At 40.3% G+C, this 16902-nt stretch overlaps 1 protein-coding gene across 50 annotated transcripts in view; it reads right to left on the bottom strand.

The window, feature by feature from the left end:
- Positions 1-6583: 6583 nt before the first annotated feature.
- Positions 6584-16902, bottom strand: part of LOC106870580 (protein polybromo-1) — a 137725-nt gene continuing 127406 nt past the window's right edge. For all 50 annotated transcript variants that reach the window (XM_089346426.1, XM_089346460.1, XM_089346432.1 and 47 more), the window contains 3 exons: positions 11941-12046; positions 10639-10868; positions 6584-7817 (listed from right to left, as the gene is read on the bottom strand). In XM_089346426.1, the coding sequence (XP_089202552.1) occupies positions 7816-7817; positions 10639-10868; positions 11941-12046 (338 nt within the window). In that variant the 3' untranslated portion in view covers positions 6584-7815. The remainder of the gene's footprint in view (positions 7818-10638; positions 10869-11940; positions 12047-16902) is intronic.

Here is a 16902-nt window from a genome sequence, read left to right as displayed (position 1 = left end):
AGAATGATACTAGTCTTGTTGGCCAAAATCCAAAAATTATGACTTCAAAAGACTATTTGTGATTTCAGGCTTACTTCTAGCACAAGTTATGAAGTTTGTGTCTCTGGGTCTCTCTGTATATATATATATATATAAACAAATGTATAATATATAAACACACACTTTCTACCAAAATTAAGTTTCTTTGGGATGTTAAATTTCTTGCCGATTCTTGCCAGAATATTTTTAACAGGGGTTGTTTATTTAGATCTAGTTTAAATCTATAGTTTAATAACACACAACTCGATCTTGGTGAGAAATAATGTTTTTCCCCTAGTTTGTTTCTTTTGTCTTGTGCTATCAACTAATCTCCTTTCCTAATATACCGCAAATGACTTTTTCCTACCAAAATCGGAGTGGTAGGGGCCCACGGGAATCCATCCCCACTCACCTCAGAGTTATATATTTTCCATGTTTTCTTTTTTGAAGTCAATTTTTTTAATCTAAATTTTAACATTGAGTAATGAGAGTGGACTCTAAAAAACGAAAATGTTACAAAATTCATGAATTGTGCTAGAAATAAGCCTGAAATCACCAATAGTTTTTTGAAGTCAAAATTTTAAAAAATGATTTTTAAAAACAAGTTTTTTAGTGTCAAGGAAATTTTAGATTAAAATTGTTGGTAAAAGTCACTTTGTCTGTTACATGGTGGTCTAGGTTTCAATTCCCACCCAGTTTGAAATTATTATTTTTTTTTATTAATGTAAATTGGCAACCTGATCTTCAGCCAAGATAGGTTTAAATATGTCATTTTTTAATTACATTGCTGTTGGTGTCTCGATAGTCTTGTGGGTAAAGGCATATGTAGACATCAATAACATCCTGGGCAGAGTTCAATATCACCCAGGGCCTGCACTAAGGTGTCTTATGAAAATTTTTCCCTTTTTTTTTCTAATCTCTAGGGAAAAAAATGAAAATGTTATATAAGACCCACTATAATACCTGGCACAGATTTGAAACCTCCACCTCTGTGCCATGTTTCGACTTCTAAACACGTCTACCTATGAAGCCACCGAAGGAGCAAAGATATTAATGTGAAAATTAAGATATTTAAATTTTTTGTAATTAAGGGAAACCTATAAAATTTGGTAACACACACACACATAATACAACTTAAGTTAATAAAAAAAAATAATTTTAAACTGGGTAGGAATTGAAACCTAAACCACCATTTAACAGACAAAGTGACTTTTACCGTCAAAAACAATGTTAAAATTTAGATATTTAAATATTTTCTTTATTGGTAAGACTGTTGTTGTTGCTGTTTGTTCCTTCTGAAGCCATGGCTGGTTTCCTGGTTTCATTCCACCTGGATAGGATGTTGGTTCATCGCAGGTGATCTGCTAGATGTACCCCAGTGTCACTGATGACATGCGCTGTTCTCTCAATAATAATAATAACAATAAGGAAATAAAATATTAACAAACAAGATTAATTTTGTTATTTTCTAATCTTTAATTTCTGCAATAATACTTTTTCTAAACCTAAGATAGGTTTAAATATGTCATTTTTTAATATATTGCTGTTGGTGTCTCGGTGGTCTTGTGGGTAATAGCATATGTGGACACCAATAACATCCTGGATATTTAAATATTTTCTTTATTGGTAAGACTGTTGCTGTTGCTGTTTGTTCCTTCTCGAGCCATGTCTGGTTCATAATGGCCGGTTTCCTGGTTTCATTGGCATTTAGGTTCCCCACCTGGATGGGACGTTGGTCCATCACAGGTGAGCTGCTAGATGTAGGAGGAAAGAGTAAGAAAAAGTTGTTGTGAAAGAGTCAGCAGAAGTTCACCATTACCTTCTGCCAGAGCTTAGGTGTTTCGCTCATAAACACACACGTTGCCCAGTCTGAGATTCGAACCCGCGAGTTAAAAAATGAGATATTTAAACTTATCATAGCCTGATAATCAATAATCAGTCACAGAAACAGGTTTTACATATCTCTGAACTTTCAAATTGGTGACCTGTTTGGATGCTCTTGTGGATAAGGGCATTTGTTGGTGAAAAAGAAAAAGGTAACTAATACACGTGGTAAGTAGCTTGCTTACTGACCACATGGTTCTGGGTTCAGTCCCACTGTGTGGCACCTTGGGCAAGTGTCTTCTACTACAGCCTAGGGCTGACCAAAGCTTTGTGAGTGGATTTGGTAGACGGAAACTAAAAGAAGCCCGTCGTATATATATAGATATGTGTGTCTGTGTTTGTCCCCCCACCATCGCTTGACAACCGATGCTGGTGTGTTTACGTCCCCGTAACTTAGCGGTTCAGCAAAAAGTGACCGATAGAATAAGTACTAGGCTACCAAAGAATAAGTCCTGGGGTCGATTTGCTTGACTAAAGGCGGTGCTCCAGCATGGCTGCAGTCAAGTAAAAGAGTATATATATATATATATATAAATATATATATATATATATATATATACACACATCCAGTTTCGTTGAAGCAACACATGTTGTTCGTTCTCCTGAAACAACCCCAAAGAGATTGCATAAATCGACGATAAAACCTGCTAAAACTGGCAAAAGGTAGTACTTGTTACTTCGTAACGGTCTACCATAATATATTGATTAAAAGAAAAAAGTAATATATTACACTAAAAGTTTAATATAGTAAGTTTAAATCAGTGAAACAAGCTAAAGGTATCGTCGATAACCGCGTGGTTACACGTCGTAATTTTATTTGCAGTCGAATGTAAGAAGCAAAAAAAAAAAATTGTTTTTGAAAGAAAACTTCTTCGTACAAGAACAAGGATTTGGAATTTTACCTCTTACGAATAAGTATCCTTTTCATTTGTTTATTTTCTTTTAACTTAGGTAACATTTGAGTTACGACTTAATCTTTGTTTAGTTTCTGAGAATTCTCACTATAATTTTCATTTAACTTTTAAAAGGTGCACATTGGGATTAGACACTGAGGGAAAACGGCTGTAACTTTTTTATTTTATAAGTTTGGCGATTTTCATTTTTGATATTGTGTTCTACATGTCACGGTCATGTATGTGTTCTACATGTCCAGGTCGTACGAATAGCCCCCTCGCAACTTAGATGTGAAAATGAACGGCTTACATTTTATAGTGAAACAGCCAAAGTATCATGGCATGTGGAGTCCCCATCACGAAACTTGATATGCTAGAAATAACAGCTAAACGCGGAAAATCCAAATCTTGCATTTTACTCAGAAAGTTGAATCGCGAGTTTCACGCTTTTTTACCAGAGAACATATATACGAAAACGAAAACTACAAAATTAAAAAAAATAAAATGTAACCTTAACCTTTCTGAAATCCATGTGGATATATTTTCGGCTATGTGCTTGATAAATGTCTGAAAGTTCTCCCATGAATTCTCCCACTTCATATCGTAATAATGATCCACTTTTGTATTTCAGTCTACGTTTTATCCGTGTCCAGAATACTTCTACACTAATTGGTACATAACCGCACTAACGGGATCAACAAAATTCCTTGAATGGTTCACGGTACCATGGATGTATCCCAGTTTCTGAAGATTTTGGTAACAACGACCACTTATCTTTGATTCTCTTAGAAAAGTAGAAACAATCTTTTTTATTTATTTATTTTTGATTCTCTTTGTAAGAAAAAAAAATAATAAAAACCATTACGAAACCCCTTTCTTTTCACTATCGTTTCTTTTTTCACTTTATCTCTTTACAATTATTTGAATTACAAATCCCATTTAGTATTACATATTTTCGTTTTCCTACACATCTTCGTTGCCTGCTCCCGCTCTCTTTTCCATAAGTACCGCTTCCTCTCTGTCTTCCATATCTTACTCTTTCTCTCATCTATCTCTCTCTCCCTCGCTTTCATATCTTCCTCTTTTCTCAGTTCTCTTTCCTTTCCATCTCATAACGTCTTCCTCTCCTTCTGTCACCTCACCCTCTCCCTCATATACTTCACATTTTCCCCCTCTTCTCAGTCCGTTTCTCCCTTTCTCTCACATCCTTCATCCTTTCTTGTCTCTCCTTCAGTCTGTCTCTCTTTCTCTCCCCATCCTCTACCTCCCTCTGTCTCTCTAACACCCACACCCCCTCTCTTTTTCCTTCATATCTCCCTCTCTCTTTCTTCTTTTCTACCTACTGCTATCTTTTGCTTCCTCTCTATCCTCTTCTGGGCTTAAAAAAAGGAAGATGGCACCAAAGTGGGAGAAGAAAGAATGAAATCTTCTGTTGCTAGCATGGATGATTGCTAGTGGCGATCCCCCAAACAACATCATCACTGCTGCACTGAAGAATAATGGCTTTCACAGAGCCACTGATCAGACAGAGCGGAAGAAGAATGAATTCCTCCGCTCGTATGCACTCATCAGACCACACATTGACACCCTGGATGTCATAAGCGAAAACTATTGTGGAAAGGCTGATAAGGATGGAGAAGATGAAAAGGAAAAAGTACCCGGAAGTCCCTTTGATTCAGTGTGAATGGCAAAAAGTTAAATATCTTAATTTTTGAGAGCATTTCATTGGGAGTCTAGGTCCTTGTAGGTAAAGGTGTAGATAACCAGCAGCAGAGGACATACTGGAGTTTCTGGCCAGGGTTCAATACCATCCGGAGCAGAGCCAAATGGTTTTTCACTTACTTTTTGTTTCTACATCTGCAAAAATATTAAATTATATAATAATAATAATAAATGTAGGAGTGGCTGTATGGTAAGAATCTTGCTTCCCAACCTTTCTGGGTTCAGTCCCAGTGCTTGGCACCTTGGACAAGTCTTTCTCTGTAGGCTCAGACTGGCGAAAGACTTGTGAGTGGATTTGGTAGACAGAAACTGAAAGAAGCCAGTTGTGTGTGTGTGTGTGTGTGTGTGTGTGTGTGTGTGTGTGTGCTGGGAAAGATGAGATATTTAAATCTATTTTTATTATTGATTGGACGAAATTATAGATTTAAGTAGATCATTTTTGACAGCAATTATTGGGGGAACACTGGACTGGTGGGTGTAGATGAGCTGCGTGAGGAGGACATTCTGAAGTGTCCTGTTCAGGGGGTTCAATCCTAGCCAGGATGTGGGAAGAAGGTAAGTCCTTTTTTTTTTTTTTCTCGTTTATACAAAAGTATTAAAAAATATATTTCTAATTGGTTAAATTACTAACACCTTTACCTATTAGGCCATCAAACCAACACCTGAAAGACAGATTAAAAATGAGATATTTAAATCAGTTTTTATTATTGATTTGATGCTGTGGTAGATTTAATTATCTTATTTTCCACAGAAATTAACAGGGCACCCAAAGTAAGTAAAGACACAGATAAATAAGCAGTGATAGGACATCCTGCATAATCCTGTAGTGGGTCAGACTAGAGCGTAAGATTTTTCACTTTAATTCTTTTTTTTGTTTAACAATGGTTTCAAAAAAAAAAACTTTAATAAGTGGAGATTGAAACCTCTATCATCTCGCAATGCTATTGAATTAATTATAAATAACTTTATCCAGGTATTGGTTTGAATTGAATTTAACTTGTGGTCTGTGGGAGGAGCCGTTTTAGCGATGTGTCCTGCCCTACTCTTCGAAACGCCTGTGTTAGAATGGGGGCAGCTGATGAAGGAGATGTTCTCTATGTGGCCTGTGTGTTTTCTGTACTCTGTTTATCATTTTGTCTACGTTTTGTTTGCAACGTCCTGTACCCAGATATGCATCTATATATACAGGTAGATGTAGGTGTGTACATACATGTACGTATATATGCATATACTCATTTATTGTTTGTATATATATATGTAGTTATATATATATATATATGTATGTGTATATATTTATCTATATATGTATATATATATATATCTATCTATCTAAAAACGAAGGGGAATTACTGTGTAGTGACAAAGTCAAAACGCGTCACTACACAGTAATTTCGCTTAGTTTTTAACGGTCATGTATATATTATCTATGTATCTATCTTTTCAACTAATTCACTATTATTAAAGATATGAATTTTCTGTGCAAGAAAAACATTTATGATGAATTAATTTGTACTATTAATTATTTTACAACTTGCAATGTTTCGTTTTTAAAAATAAAGAATAAAAACATTTATAAAATATGTCTATTTTGTTTTGTGTTTGTTTTACAAGGTTCTAGATGTGAAATCATATTTGTCTTGGGTGGGTCATTATGTCAATGTAAACACACCGCCGTTTTATTTCACTTCTTTATTACTAGTCTATCGGTTAGATATCTAAACAACCAACAAACAGATTGTTTAATCAGTTTGTTAAACAATCAACCAGTTGCATGTCAGTACTTTCACTCGGCATGCTAACGATTCTGCCAGCACACCTCCTTCATAACAACCCCTTCTACTATAGGCACAAGGCCGGAAATTTGAGGGGGGCGAGAGAGCAAGTCAATTACATTGACCCAAGTGCATGACTGGTACTTATTTCATTGACCTCAATTTGAACTCAGAACATGAAGATGGACAAAATATCACTAAGAGTTTTGCCTGGCATGCTAATGATTCTGCCAGCACACCACCTAAACAACAACAACAACAACAACAACAACAACAACAAGAGAAAAATAATAATTCTTGAAAAAAAAACCCACTTTTAATTAAAAATACGCAGAAATAATTTGTAAAACTAAATCAGATGACAAATAAAATCCAAAAACGGATGACAAATGCAGTTACCTTTGTGTTTTTGTAATGTTTTCTGGCATCTGATATGTTGATGATGATGGCTGTTGAAAGGTCAGTGAATGAAAAACAGTTCGGGTGATATTATGACTGCCGAGACATATATATATTCTCCTCAATGTATGAGTGTTCAGTCTTTGCCAAACGATCTGCACAAATGATTTGTTTATAAGTGATCAAGTGTTCATGTCACACATTAGCTCACTCTATCAAATCAACTTTACCTGAACACCGCGCCAGGTATCTAAGGGGAATGCAAAGCAACGCGAGATAAAATGCTTTGCTTTCATATATATATATATATATGTACATACATACACACACACACACATGGTGGACTCTGCTGTCGAGGATGACGTATGAGTGTTCAGTTTTTGCAGAATGGCCTGTATAAATGATTTGTTTGTTTATGACGATCAAATATATTAGCTCACCTGCCTCCAGCAAATCGATGTTGTCTGAACAGGTTCACAGGTGTGTCAGGTGTTGAAGTGATTTGCCAAGCGAAGTGAGAGGAAGTGTCTTGATCAAGAACACAACCAACACACTGCTTGATCCAGGAACCGAACTCGTGATCATGAGTACAACACCCGGACACCCCTATGTGTGTCTGAGTGTTTGGGTATATATACATGTGTGTGTGTGTGTGTGTTATATGCATATAGAGAGAAAGAGAGTATGTGAAGGAAGGAAGAAGTTAAATGGAGAGAAGGGGACAGAAAGGTAGATTATGTGAGAGGGAGAGAAGAGACAGAGGTGTGGGGAGAGAGAGAGAGAGATAAGTGGGAGGGAGTTAGATGAAGTATGAGAAGAGAAAGGGTGAAAGAGAGCGACGTAACTGGGGAGAGTGGGTGAGACCAAGAGTAGAAAATGGGTTGGAGAGAAGGGCTGGTGCGGTGGGAGGGAAGGAAGAGGTGGATGGCCTCAGCCCCCCCCAGGTGCCACAGGGAGGGGGGGGTCCAAGGTTGCTGGAGATCTCGGAAGACGGAATGTTTGCAGCACCAAATGATGATGATGATGATGACGATGATTGGTGCGTGTATGTGTATGCATGTGCGTGTGTGTGTGTGTGTGTGTGTGTGTGGAGAAATAGCTTTGGCTTGTTGTGGCAGCATTTCTTTTCCTGCAAAAGACACAAAGAGAAAGTCCAGAGAATGGTCAATATACACTTCACTTGATTATACACATATCATACCCACAAACACAAACACACACACACACACACACACACATATATATACACACACACCTCCTTCTCCATATAACTACCATTCTGGCCTCTTACCACAAGTTTTCCCCTCCTCCCCACCAAATACAGACAGGCGCTTACACTCTGTCGTGTGTGCACACTGACATTGCACACAGGGTGGGCCAAAAGTCACACAACCGGTTCAATATGCTCAGGTATACTTCAAAGGTATACTTCAATTTTTCTAAAATTGAATGAAATATATTGTTGTTGGCAATCCGTCTCTTATGACGTCGAGGGTTTCCAGTTGATCCAATCAACGGAACAGCCTGCTCGTGAAATTAACGTGCAAGTGGCTGACCACTCCACAGACACGTGTACCCTTAACGTAGTTCTCGGGGATATTCAGCGTGACACAGTGTGACAAGGCTGACCCTTTGAATTACAGGCACAACAGAAACAGGAAGTAAGAGTGAGAGAAAGTTGTGGTGGAAGAGTACAGCAGGGTTTACCACCATCCCCTGCCGGAGCCTCGTGGAGCTTTAGGTGTTTTTCACTCAATAAACACTCACAACGCCCTGTCTGGAAATCGAAACCGCGAGTTCACTGCCCTAACCACTGGGCCATTGCGCCTCCACAATGAAATATATTAAAGAATGATGAATACGCATGTACTCATTACAAGATTAACAAAATAGCACAATACAAATGAAATGGGTTTTGGTGTATAACTTTTGGCCCACCCCGCGTGCATGCGTGCACACACGCACACACACACACATTACTTCTGCAAAGGTGAACAGCAAACATCTTTCACAGAAGATCAGAGCTAATTTCTAAGTCCATACAAATGAACAAGTTCTACGTTTCAAAAACCTCAACAAAATCACTGAGTCATTTTAAACATAAACAACCAAGCCATTTGGTTGGGTGGGTGGGGTGGGGGGAAGACCACTATCTTGTAGTGAAAGACAAACTAGAAGCCGACGAAACATGCCAATGAAAGTTGAATGCAGGAGGTAAGGTAACTGCTCTGGCCAACCAGCAAGCCAGCTTGCACAAGGAAAGGGACATGGACCACCAGGTAACAAGGGAAAGCTGTAACCAGAAACACCAACCATCACCATCACTATTTTTACCCCCCCCCCCCCATGCTGGCATGGATTGGACAAAAGTCACCATAGGCTGTGTGGCAAGAAGCTTGCTTCCCAACCACATGGTTCCAGGTTCAGTCCCACTGCATGGCACTTTGAGCAAGTGTCTTCTATTATAGCCTTGGGCCGACCAATGTCCTATGAGTCGATTTGGTAGACAGAAATTGAAAGAAGCCCATCGTATATATATATATATATATATATATATATATATATATATATGTATGTATGTGCCACTCCCTAACAGTTGAGGGAACCCGTGGAAGAGGTAGGCCCAGGAAGACCTGCGCTGAGTTGGTGAGGCAAGACCTTCGAACATTGGGCCTCACCGAGGCGATGACTACTGACCGAGACCTTTGGAAATGTGCTGTGCGTGAGAAGACCCGGCAAGCCAAGTGAGATCGTTGCCAGGGCCCCTGGACTGGCTCTTGTGCGGGTGGCACATAAAAGACACCATTTCGAGCGTGGCCGTTTTCGTGCGGGTGACACGTAAAAGCACCCACTACACTCTCTGAGTGGTTGGCGTTAGGAAGGACATCCAGCTGTAGAAACTCTGCCAAATCAGACTGGAGCCTGGTGTTGCCATCCGGTTTCACCAGTCCTCAGTCAAATCGTCCAACCCATGCTAGCATGGAAAGCGGACGTTAAACAACGATGATGATGATGATGTATGTATGTATGTATGTGTGTGTGTGTGTGTGTGTGTGTGTCCTCTCATCATTGCTTGACAACCGATGTTGCTGTGTTTATTACATCCCTGTAACTTAGCGGTTCAGCAAAAGAAACCAATACAATAAGTACTGGGCTTACAAGGAATAAGTTCCAGGGTTGATTTATTCGATGAAGACCCTTTCAGGCGGTGCTCCAGCATGGCATGGCTGCAGTCAAATAACTGGTACAAGTAAAAGAATAAGGCTGTATTTTGTGGGGAAACATGCCATTTCTGTTGCCAGTTTTGACAGGTTACCTAAATATTCCTCTAAACCTCTGCCAAATTAGATTGGAGCCTGGTGTAGCCATCCGGTTGCACCAGTCCTCAGTCAAATCGTCCAACCCATACTAGCATGGAAAGCGGACGTTAAACAATGATGATGATGATGATTTACTCAAGGCGGAACTGCTGTGCTGCAAGAGTAATTGTTTACCGTGGTAGTAAGACTAACATAACCATTGTCCAAACAGCACCTTGTGAAGACATGTGGGGGAAAAACACACATGAAGGACATTGAAGAAAAAAACACCCTGTATACACACACACATATACAATCACTGCATGATTTGCCACAAGTGATCGCTGGACTGAACAGAGACAATGCATAGTTTGTGAAGACTCTTTAATTTTGCTGAGGGCAAGACAACTCTTACTGAGCTGGTGCCATGAAAACATGCACCCAGTACATTGTATCACCGTGTGCCTGGTGTTAGGAAAAGCATCCAGAAGCCAACAGCAAGACGGAATCCTCCAACCTATCATATCCTGTTGCAGCATTTAACATGTGCCAGCATGGGAAAGCAGATGGTAAACAGATGATAGACACACACACACACACACACAGAGTTTTATATACAATGTGAGAGGAGGATGTAGATGTGTTACTTACAGAGGTCGTCAAAAGGCAAGGTTCGGGTGATGTTGAGCGTATCCTTGAGCATCAAGTCCCTCAGGGCCCAGAGGGCATTAGTGATGGAGCCGTGGTAGTTGCTCCCGTGTGACATCCAATGCGTGGGCAGTCGCTTCTCACTCTGAGTGCTGACCGTCTCTGGAGTGGCGGTCAGGGTCTTGTTCCAATCACTCACACACCGGCTGTTGGAGTTCAAACCTTCGATATACCTGAATCGACAACATCAACAACAATAGCAGAACATCACATACGATAAAGGCTTCTTTATTTATTTAGTGAAGGAGGGAAGGGAGCCTGCATTCAGTTCAGAATAAGCAGCAAAAATACTACATGTTTCTTGAGAAACATAACAATACATGTAGCACTTACCACAGCTCTCTCACACATGTCAAACTAGCACCCTTTTCACACATGTAGAATTAGACACCACTCCACCCCCACACGCACATGTAGCACTAATCTGGACCACAGCACACAAGTCAAACTAGCAACTCTTCTACGTACATGTAATGTTATTACACCTCCCACATGTAGCATAAACTGTAACACAACGCTTTCTGTCCACATGTAGCAAAAGCATACCCTCTTCACATGTAACAATGTTAGGCTCCCCCATTCACTCATGTATCAACATCAACCTTCCCTCTTGCACGTGGCACCACCACACTTAACACACATGTAGCATCATCATCACACACACATACTAACACTACCATCACTACACATGTAGCATCACCACACCTCCCCCAAAACACCCTCAAGTAAAACTATCATACCACTGTCCCCTGTCATGTAGCTCATCTCTCCTGCCCTCATTACTCTAATCCCCAACACTCTCTCTCCACCAAATGGAAATCACCCCCCCCCCCCCTCCCAAACCACCATGTTACCCCATCTTTCCACTTTCCTGGTTTTTATTCAAGCATCGTGTATCTCGGAGTACATCTTTCCAAGACTTGGCAATCATCGCTTCACACACCACAACTGTGACCTTTCAAAATTAGAAAACAGGGGTCTGACTGAAATACACTACATCTGAGTAAAAAGACAGGATGGTCACATCTGGAACACTTTGATGATAAGTCTGCTTATGAACAAGAACTGATCTGGGCCTAAACAACAACAACAACAAAGTCACATTAGAGATAATGTAGTCCAAGATACACTGTGCCTGAATAAAAGACAGGATGGTCAAAACTGGAACATCTTTGATCATAGGTCTTCTGGGTCAGCACTGACCTAGGGCTAAAAAAACAACAGCCACCAATGGGTCCAACTCACCTGATGTATGCTTCGGAATGAAGAAGTCTCTGAGTGCGGGGAGGCACAGCAACAAATATTGGAGAAGGTGGGCGTGGCTGAGGAGGTGGCGCCATCTGCTGGCCTCCTATATAGAACAAGGGAGAAAAACAAGAACATTAATAAATGCATATATGATTCAGGGCATCTGTTTGTATGATTTAGTGGGTGGTGAGCACAGGTGGAGATTTTAAGGCGAAGGTAATACTTGCTACAAAGACAAGAAAAACCAAAAATTGTCTGGTTTCAGATATTTGCCTTTTGCATCTCACTCTCTCTCTCTCACACACACACACATATTTTTTTTCTTTATGTGATCTTTTAAAGCCTAGCCAAGCTCATGGGCCCGGTTTCCCGGTTTCCATGGCGTATGTGTCCTCTCCGCCAGCTGGAGGGGACGCCAGTCCATCGCAGCGTTACTCAAGAAACAGGAAGAAAGAATGCGAGAAAGTTGGCGCGAAAGATTACAAGGGTCGCCACCCCACCCCCCCCTGCCGGAGCCTCGTGGAGCTTTGGGTGTTTTCGCTCAATAAACACAGACACACACAATGCCCGGTCTGGGAATCGAAACCGTGATCCTCCAACTGCGAGTCTGCTGCCCTAACCACTGGGCCATGAAATTTTGGTAAATATATCTGTTAAAATGAGATGTCAAGTGTTTTTTTCACCTTTGCGTAATTTAGATGACAGTTTATTCACCACACCATGTCTATATATATATACACACACACACGCATGCATAAATTCATATATATATATATCTATATATCTATATATATATATATAACTACATACAAACATACATATATATATATATATATATATATATATATACACACACATACATACATACAAATATATATATAAAATGGCGGTGCCCCAGTATGTCTCCAGCCTCAAGGCTGAAACATTTCACATTGCTCCAACTCACTGACCTGTAGAGATGAGTTGCAACACCACTGGTGCCAAGCTGTATTGGGCAACTGCTGGTCTTCCATAAACAAACTTGTCCAGACTTGTGCCTCAGAAGAGAATTTTCTAAGTACAATCCCATGGCTATTCATGACCAAAAAGGAGTCTTTAATATACATATATCATCATCATCATCGTTTAACGTCCGCTTTCCATGCTAGCACGGGTTGGACGATTTGACTGAGGACTGGTGAAACCGGATGGCAACACCAGGCTCCAATCTGATTTGGCAGAGTTTCTACAGCTGGATGCCCTTACTAGCACCAACCACTCTGAGAGTGTAGTGGGTGCTTTTACGTGTCACTCGCACGAAGGCCAGTCAGGCGGTACTGGCAACGGCCATACTCAAAATGGTATCTTTTATGTGCCACCCGCACAGGAGCCAGTCCAGGGGCACTGGCAACGATCTCGCTCGAAAATCCTACGAAGGCCAATCAGGCGGTACTGGCAACTAAAATACAGCAGGATTTTTTTATATATATACATCGAATGGCTATGGTGGGACCCCACAAATTCAAAGCTCTAGAAAATGTACCACATCATTTAACGTCTGTTTCCCATGCTGGAAAAAAGGTTGGATGGTTTGACAAGAACTGACAAGAGGGAGACAGCTATGCCAAGCTCCACTGTCTGCTTTAGCATGGTTTCTACAGCCAGATGCCTTTTCTAATACCAACCCACTTTACAGAGTGTACTGGATGCCTTTTTTTTTCATGGCACCAGCAGGGTCACCAAGTAACTTGCAAGAGAAGACAAAAGTTCCCTTGATTGGCAAAGATTTGAAAAGTACAAGAGCCGACTGCTATCAAAGTGATATAGTCATAACTTTGGTAACAATCAAGTATTGCTTGTTTTGCAAAGTATACACACACACACACACACACATACACATTCCTTATGGCTTTCACAATAAACGAGCAGAAAGTGAAATTACTGATGAGTGCTGAAAGTCGAAACCTGGTGTCCAACCCCTTGCTCCCACTTACCAAACATTCTGTAGTTCAGAATTTTTTTCCAACGCTAACCATTCTTTACCATTACCATTAGTATTTGATATAATTACTTTGGGGTCATTTAGGTCCCTGTTGTCTGATGTGACCATCCCTTTACACTAAAACTGTTTTACTGCAGCAATCAGATGTATCCAATCAAAGTTTCATCACCCTTAACTGCAGAAAGTTGTTTTTTTTTTTTTATACCAAATCTGTGTTTTGTTGAGGAATATCAAGTCAGAACGTAAAGAGCCAGGAAAGGAACACACGGCATTTTGTGTGATTCTTTAACGAGTCTGCCAATCCATGGCTCATCTTAGAATCATCCTTTGTACCCTAGGCACAAGGTTTGAAATCTCAGGGAACGGGGGTAGTTGATTACATTGGCCCCAGTGCTATTTTATCGACCCTGAAAGGATGAAAGGCAAAGTTAGCCTCAGCAGAGTTTGAACTCAGAACGTAACGGAAGATGAAACGCCGCTAAGCATTTTGCTTGGCATGGTAACGATTCTGGTAGCTTGCTTCCTTAATAACAATGACAATAATAATCCCTTCTACCAGAGGCACAAAGCCAGCAAATTTGGAGGGAGAGGGACAGTCGATTACATTGGCCCCCCCAAGTACTTGGCCAGTACTTATTCTATTGACCCCGAAAGGATGAAAGGCAAAGTCGACCTCGGTGGAATTGTAACGATGGATGGAATGTCAACGAGCATTTTGCTCAGTGTGCTAACGATTCTGGGAGCTTGTTGCCTTAATGATAATAATAATGATGACAGTAACAACAATACAAACAACAATATTGGTAATCATAATAAAATATACGAACAAAATATAGCATGCAACAACACACTAAACATAAAAACATTAATAATAATAATAATAATAATAAAGAAATAAAAATTAAAAAAGAACAAGCAGAAGGGAAGTGGGGATGGCTGGTCAACAGTGATTGTCATGACAGGAAATGTAAGGTAGGGTATGGGGATGGTGCCTAACCCAGTGTGAGTGCGAAGGGGTGCCAGATGTAGTGGTGGGAGATGGAAGACAGCAGGCAGGAAGAGGATTAACCATGGCTGTGGTAAAAGGTAGTGGTGGGTGCAGGGAGTTGCTATGGAGATGAGGAGATAGTGGTGGTGGTGGTGGTGGTGGTAACGGTGAGGTCTGGAAGTTCTAAAGCACGGGTTCCCAACCATTTCTTATCTATGAACTCCTTCGATTACTATTTTATTCTAGCCATTCGATGTTTAAGAATTAGTTCTATAGAAGCTTCTTTCCAAATTCCTGTTTTGCCTTTCACACATTAACTTGTGTAGGTTGAACTATGGAAAATGTTAGAGAAAGAAACCCAGCTGTTTCGTGCAATACATAACCAATACATACATCTAAAGCAGGGGTTCTCAACTAATCTATGGACCCCTTTGATTACTATTTCATTCTGGTGGACCCCCATAACCATTCAATGTTTAAAAACTAGTTTTATAGAAACTTCTTTCGAAATTCCTATTTTGTTTTCCATACATTAACTTGTGTAGGTTGAACAATGTAGAATGTTAGAGAAAGAAACCCAGCTGTTTCGTGCAATACATATCAATACATACATTTAAAGCAAAACTTATCCAGGGACCCTGAAAATACTATTTTGGATCTCCAGTGTACTATTTTGTTGTACGAGCCCCTAAAAGCCTTCTATGGACCCTGGTCGAGAAGCACTGGTCTAAAGAGTTCTAGAAACAAGGGACTGTCAGCAATGGTCAGGTTATATATAACTGGCCAATAGATGTGTATGTATGCTGGTATATCTCTCTCTCTATATATATATAACTCTTTAACTAGTTTCAGCCTGCGGTCATGCTGGGGCACCACCATTGGCTTTGCTGCACTTTCATTATTTGAGACCTCCTTTGATACTGTTGCCCTCATTTGTGTTTTCTGCCATGAGGTAGGCTCGTCTGGAATCCTTAATGAGAAGAGATCCAGTTTCGTTTTAAAGACGCCTGCATCCACACCAAGCAGGCATTAGGATCCCTGGCACTCTGTGACTGTGCCCCGTTCTGCTGTTTGTGTAACTTTCAATTCCAAACTTTGGCACAAGTCTCCAGTCTGGCCCTAAGTCCATATTTTGTTTATTTCAGTTTGTTCACATGTCCACACATTTCGTCTACGTCCCTCATCCGTCCACTAATGGTCTCGTCTTCAATCACATTTGTCCATGTTTGTATGTCCACTTTTTTCTATTGCATATTTATCCATTTCTTGTTTGTTTCTTCACTTTCTGTCATGTTTGGTCCCTTGTTCATTGGCTCGCCATTTCCCAGAGGCTTCTCACTGTCGGCACCATCAGAAGGGGATCGATATTATCGCTGAAGGCATGAAATTGTGTTTGAGCCCTTGGCCAGTAACTAATGGGGATCTGGTGACCCTCAGTGTTTCTTTACTGTTTGTTTGTGCATGTTTTGAAAACCTATCATTTAATGCAATGCCACATATCGTTATTTTGTTTACAGTAAGTGTATATATATATATATATTCTTTTACTCTTTTACTTGTTTCAGTCATTTGACTGTGGCCATGCTGGAGCACCGCCTTTAGTCGAGCAAATCGAAGCCTAGTACTTATTCTATCAGTCTCTTTTTGCCGAACCGCTAAGTTACGGGGACCTAAGCACACCAGCATCGGTTGTCAAGCGATGTTGGGGGGACAAACACAGACACACACACACACACACATATATATACATACAGATATACGACGGGCTTCTTTCAGTTTCCGTCTACCAAATCTACTCACAAGGCTTTGGTCGGCCCGAGGCTATAGTAGAAGACACTTGCCCAAGGTGCCTCGCAGTGGGACTGAACCCGGAACCATGTGGTTGGTAAGCAAGCTACTTACCACACAGCCACTCCCTCGCCTATATATATATTCTTTTACTTGTTTCAGTCATTTGACTGCGGCCATGCTGGAGCATTGCTTTGAAGGG

The sequence above is a fragment of the Octopus bimaculoides genome, chromosome 30 (genome assembly GCF_046866305.1).
Source record: "Octopus bimaculoides isolate indiv1 chromosome 30, ASM4686630v1, whole genome shotgun sequence".
Lineage (NCBI taxonomy): Eukaryota > Metazoa > Mollusca > Cephalopoda > Octopoda > Octopodidae > Octopus > Octopus bimaculoides.
This window is presented reverse-complemented; position numbering and strand designations above follow the sequence as displayed.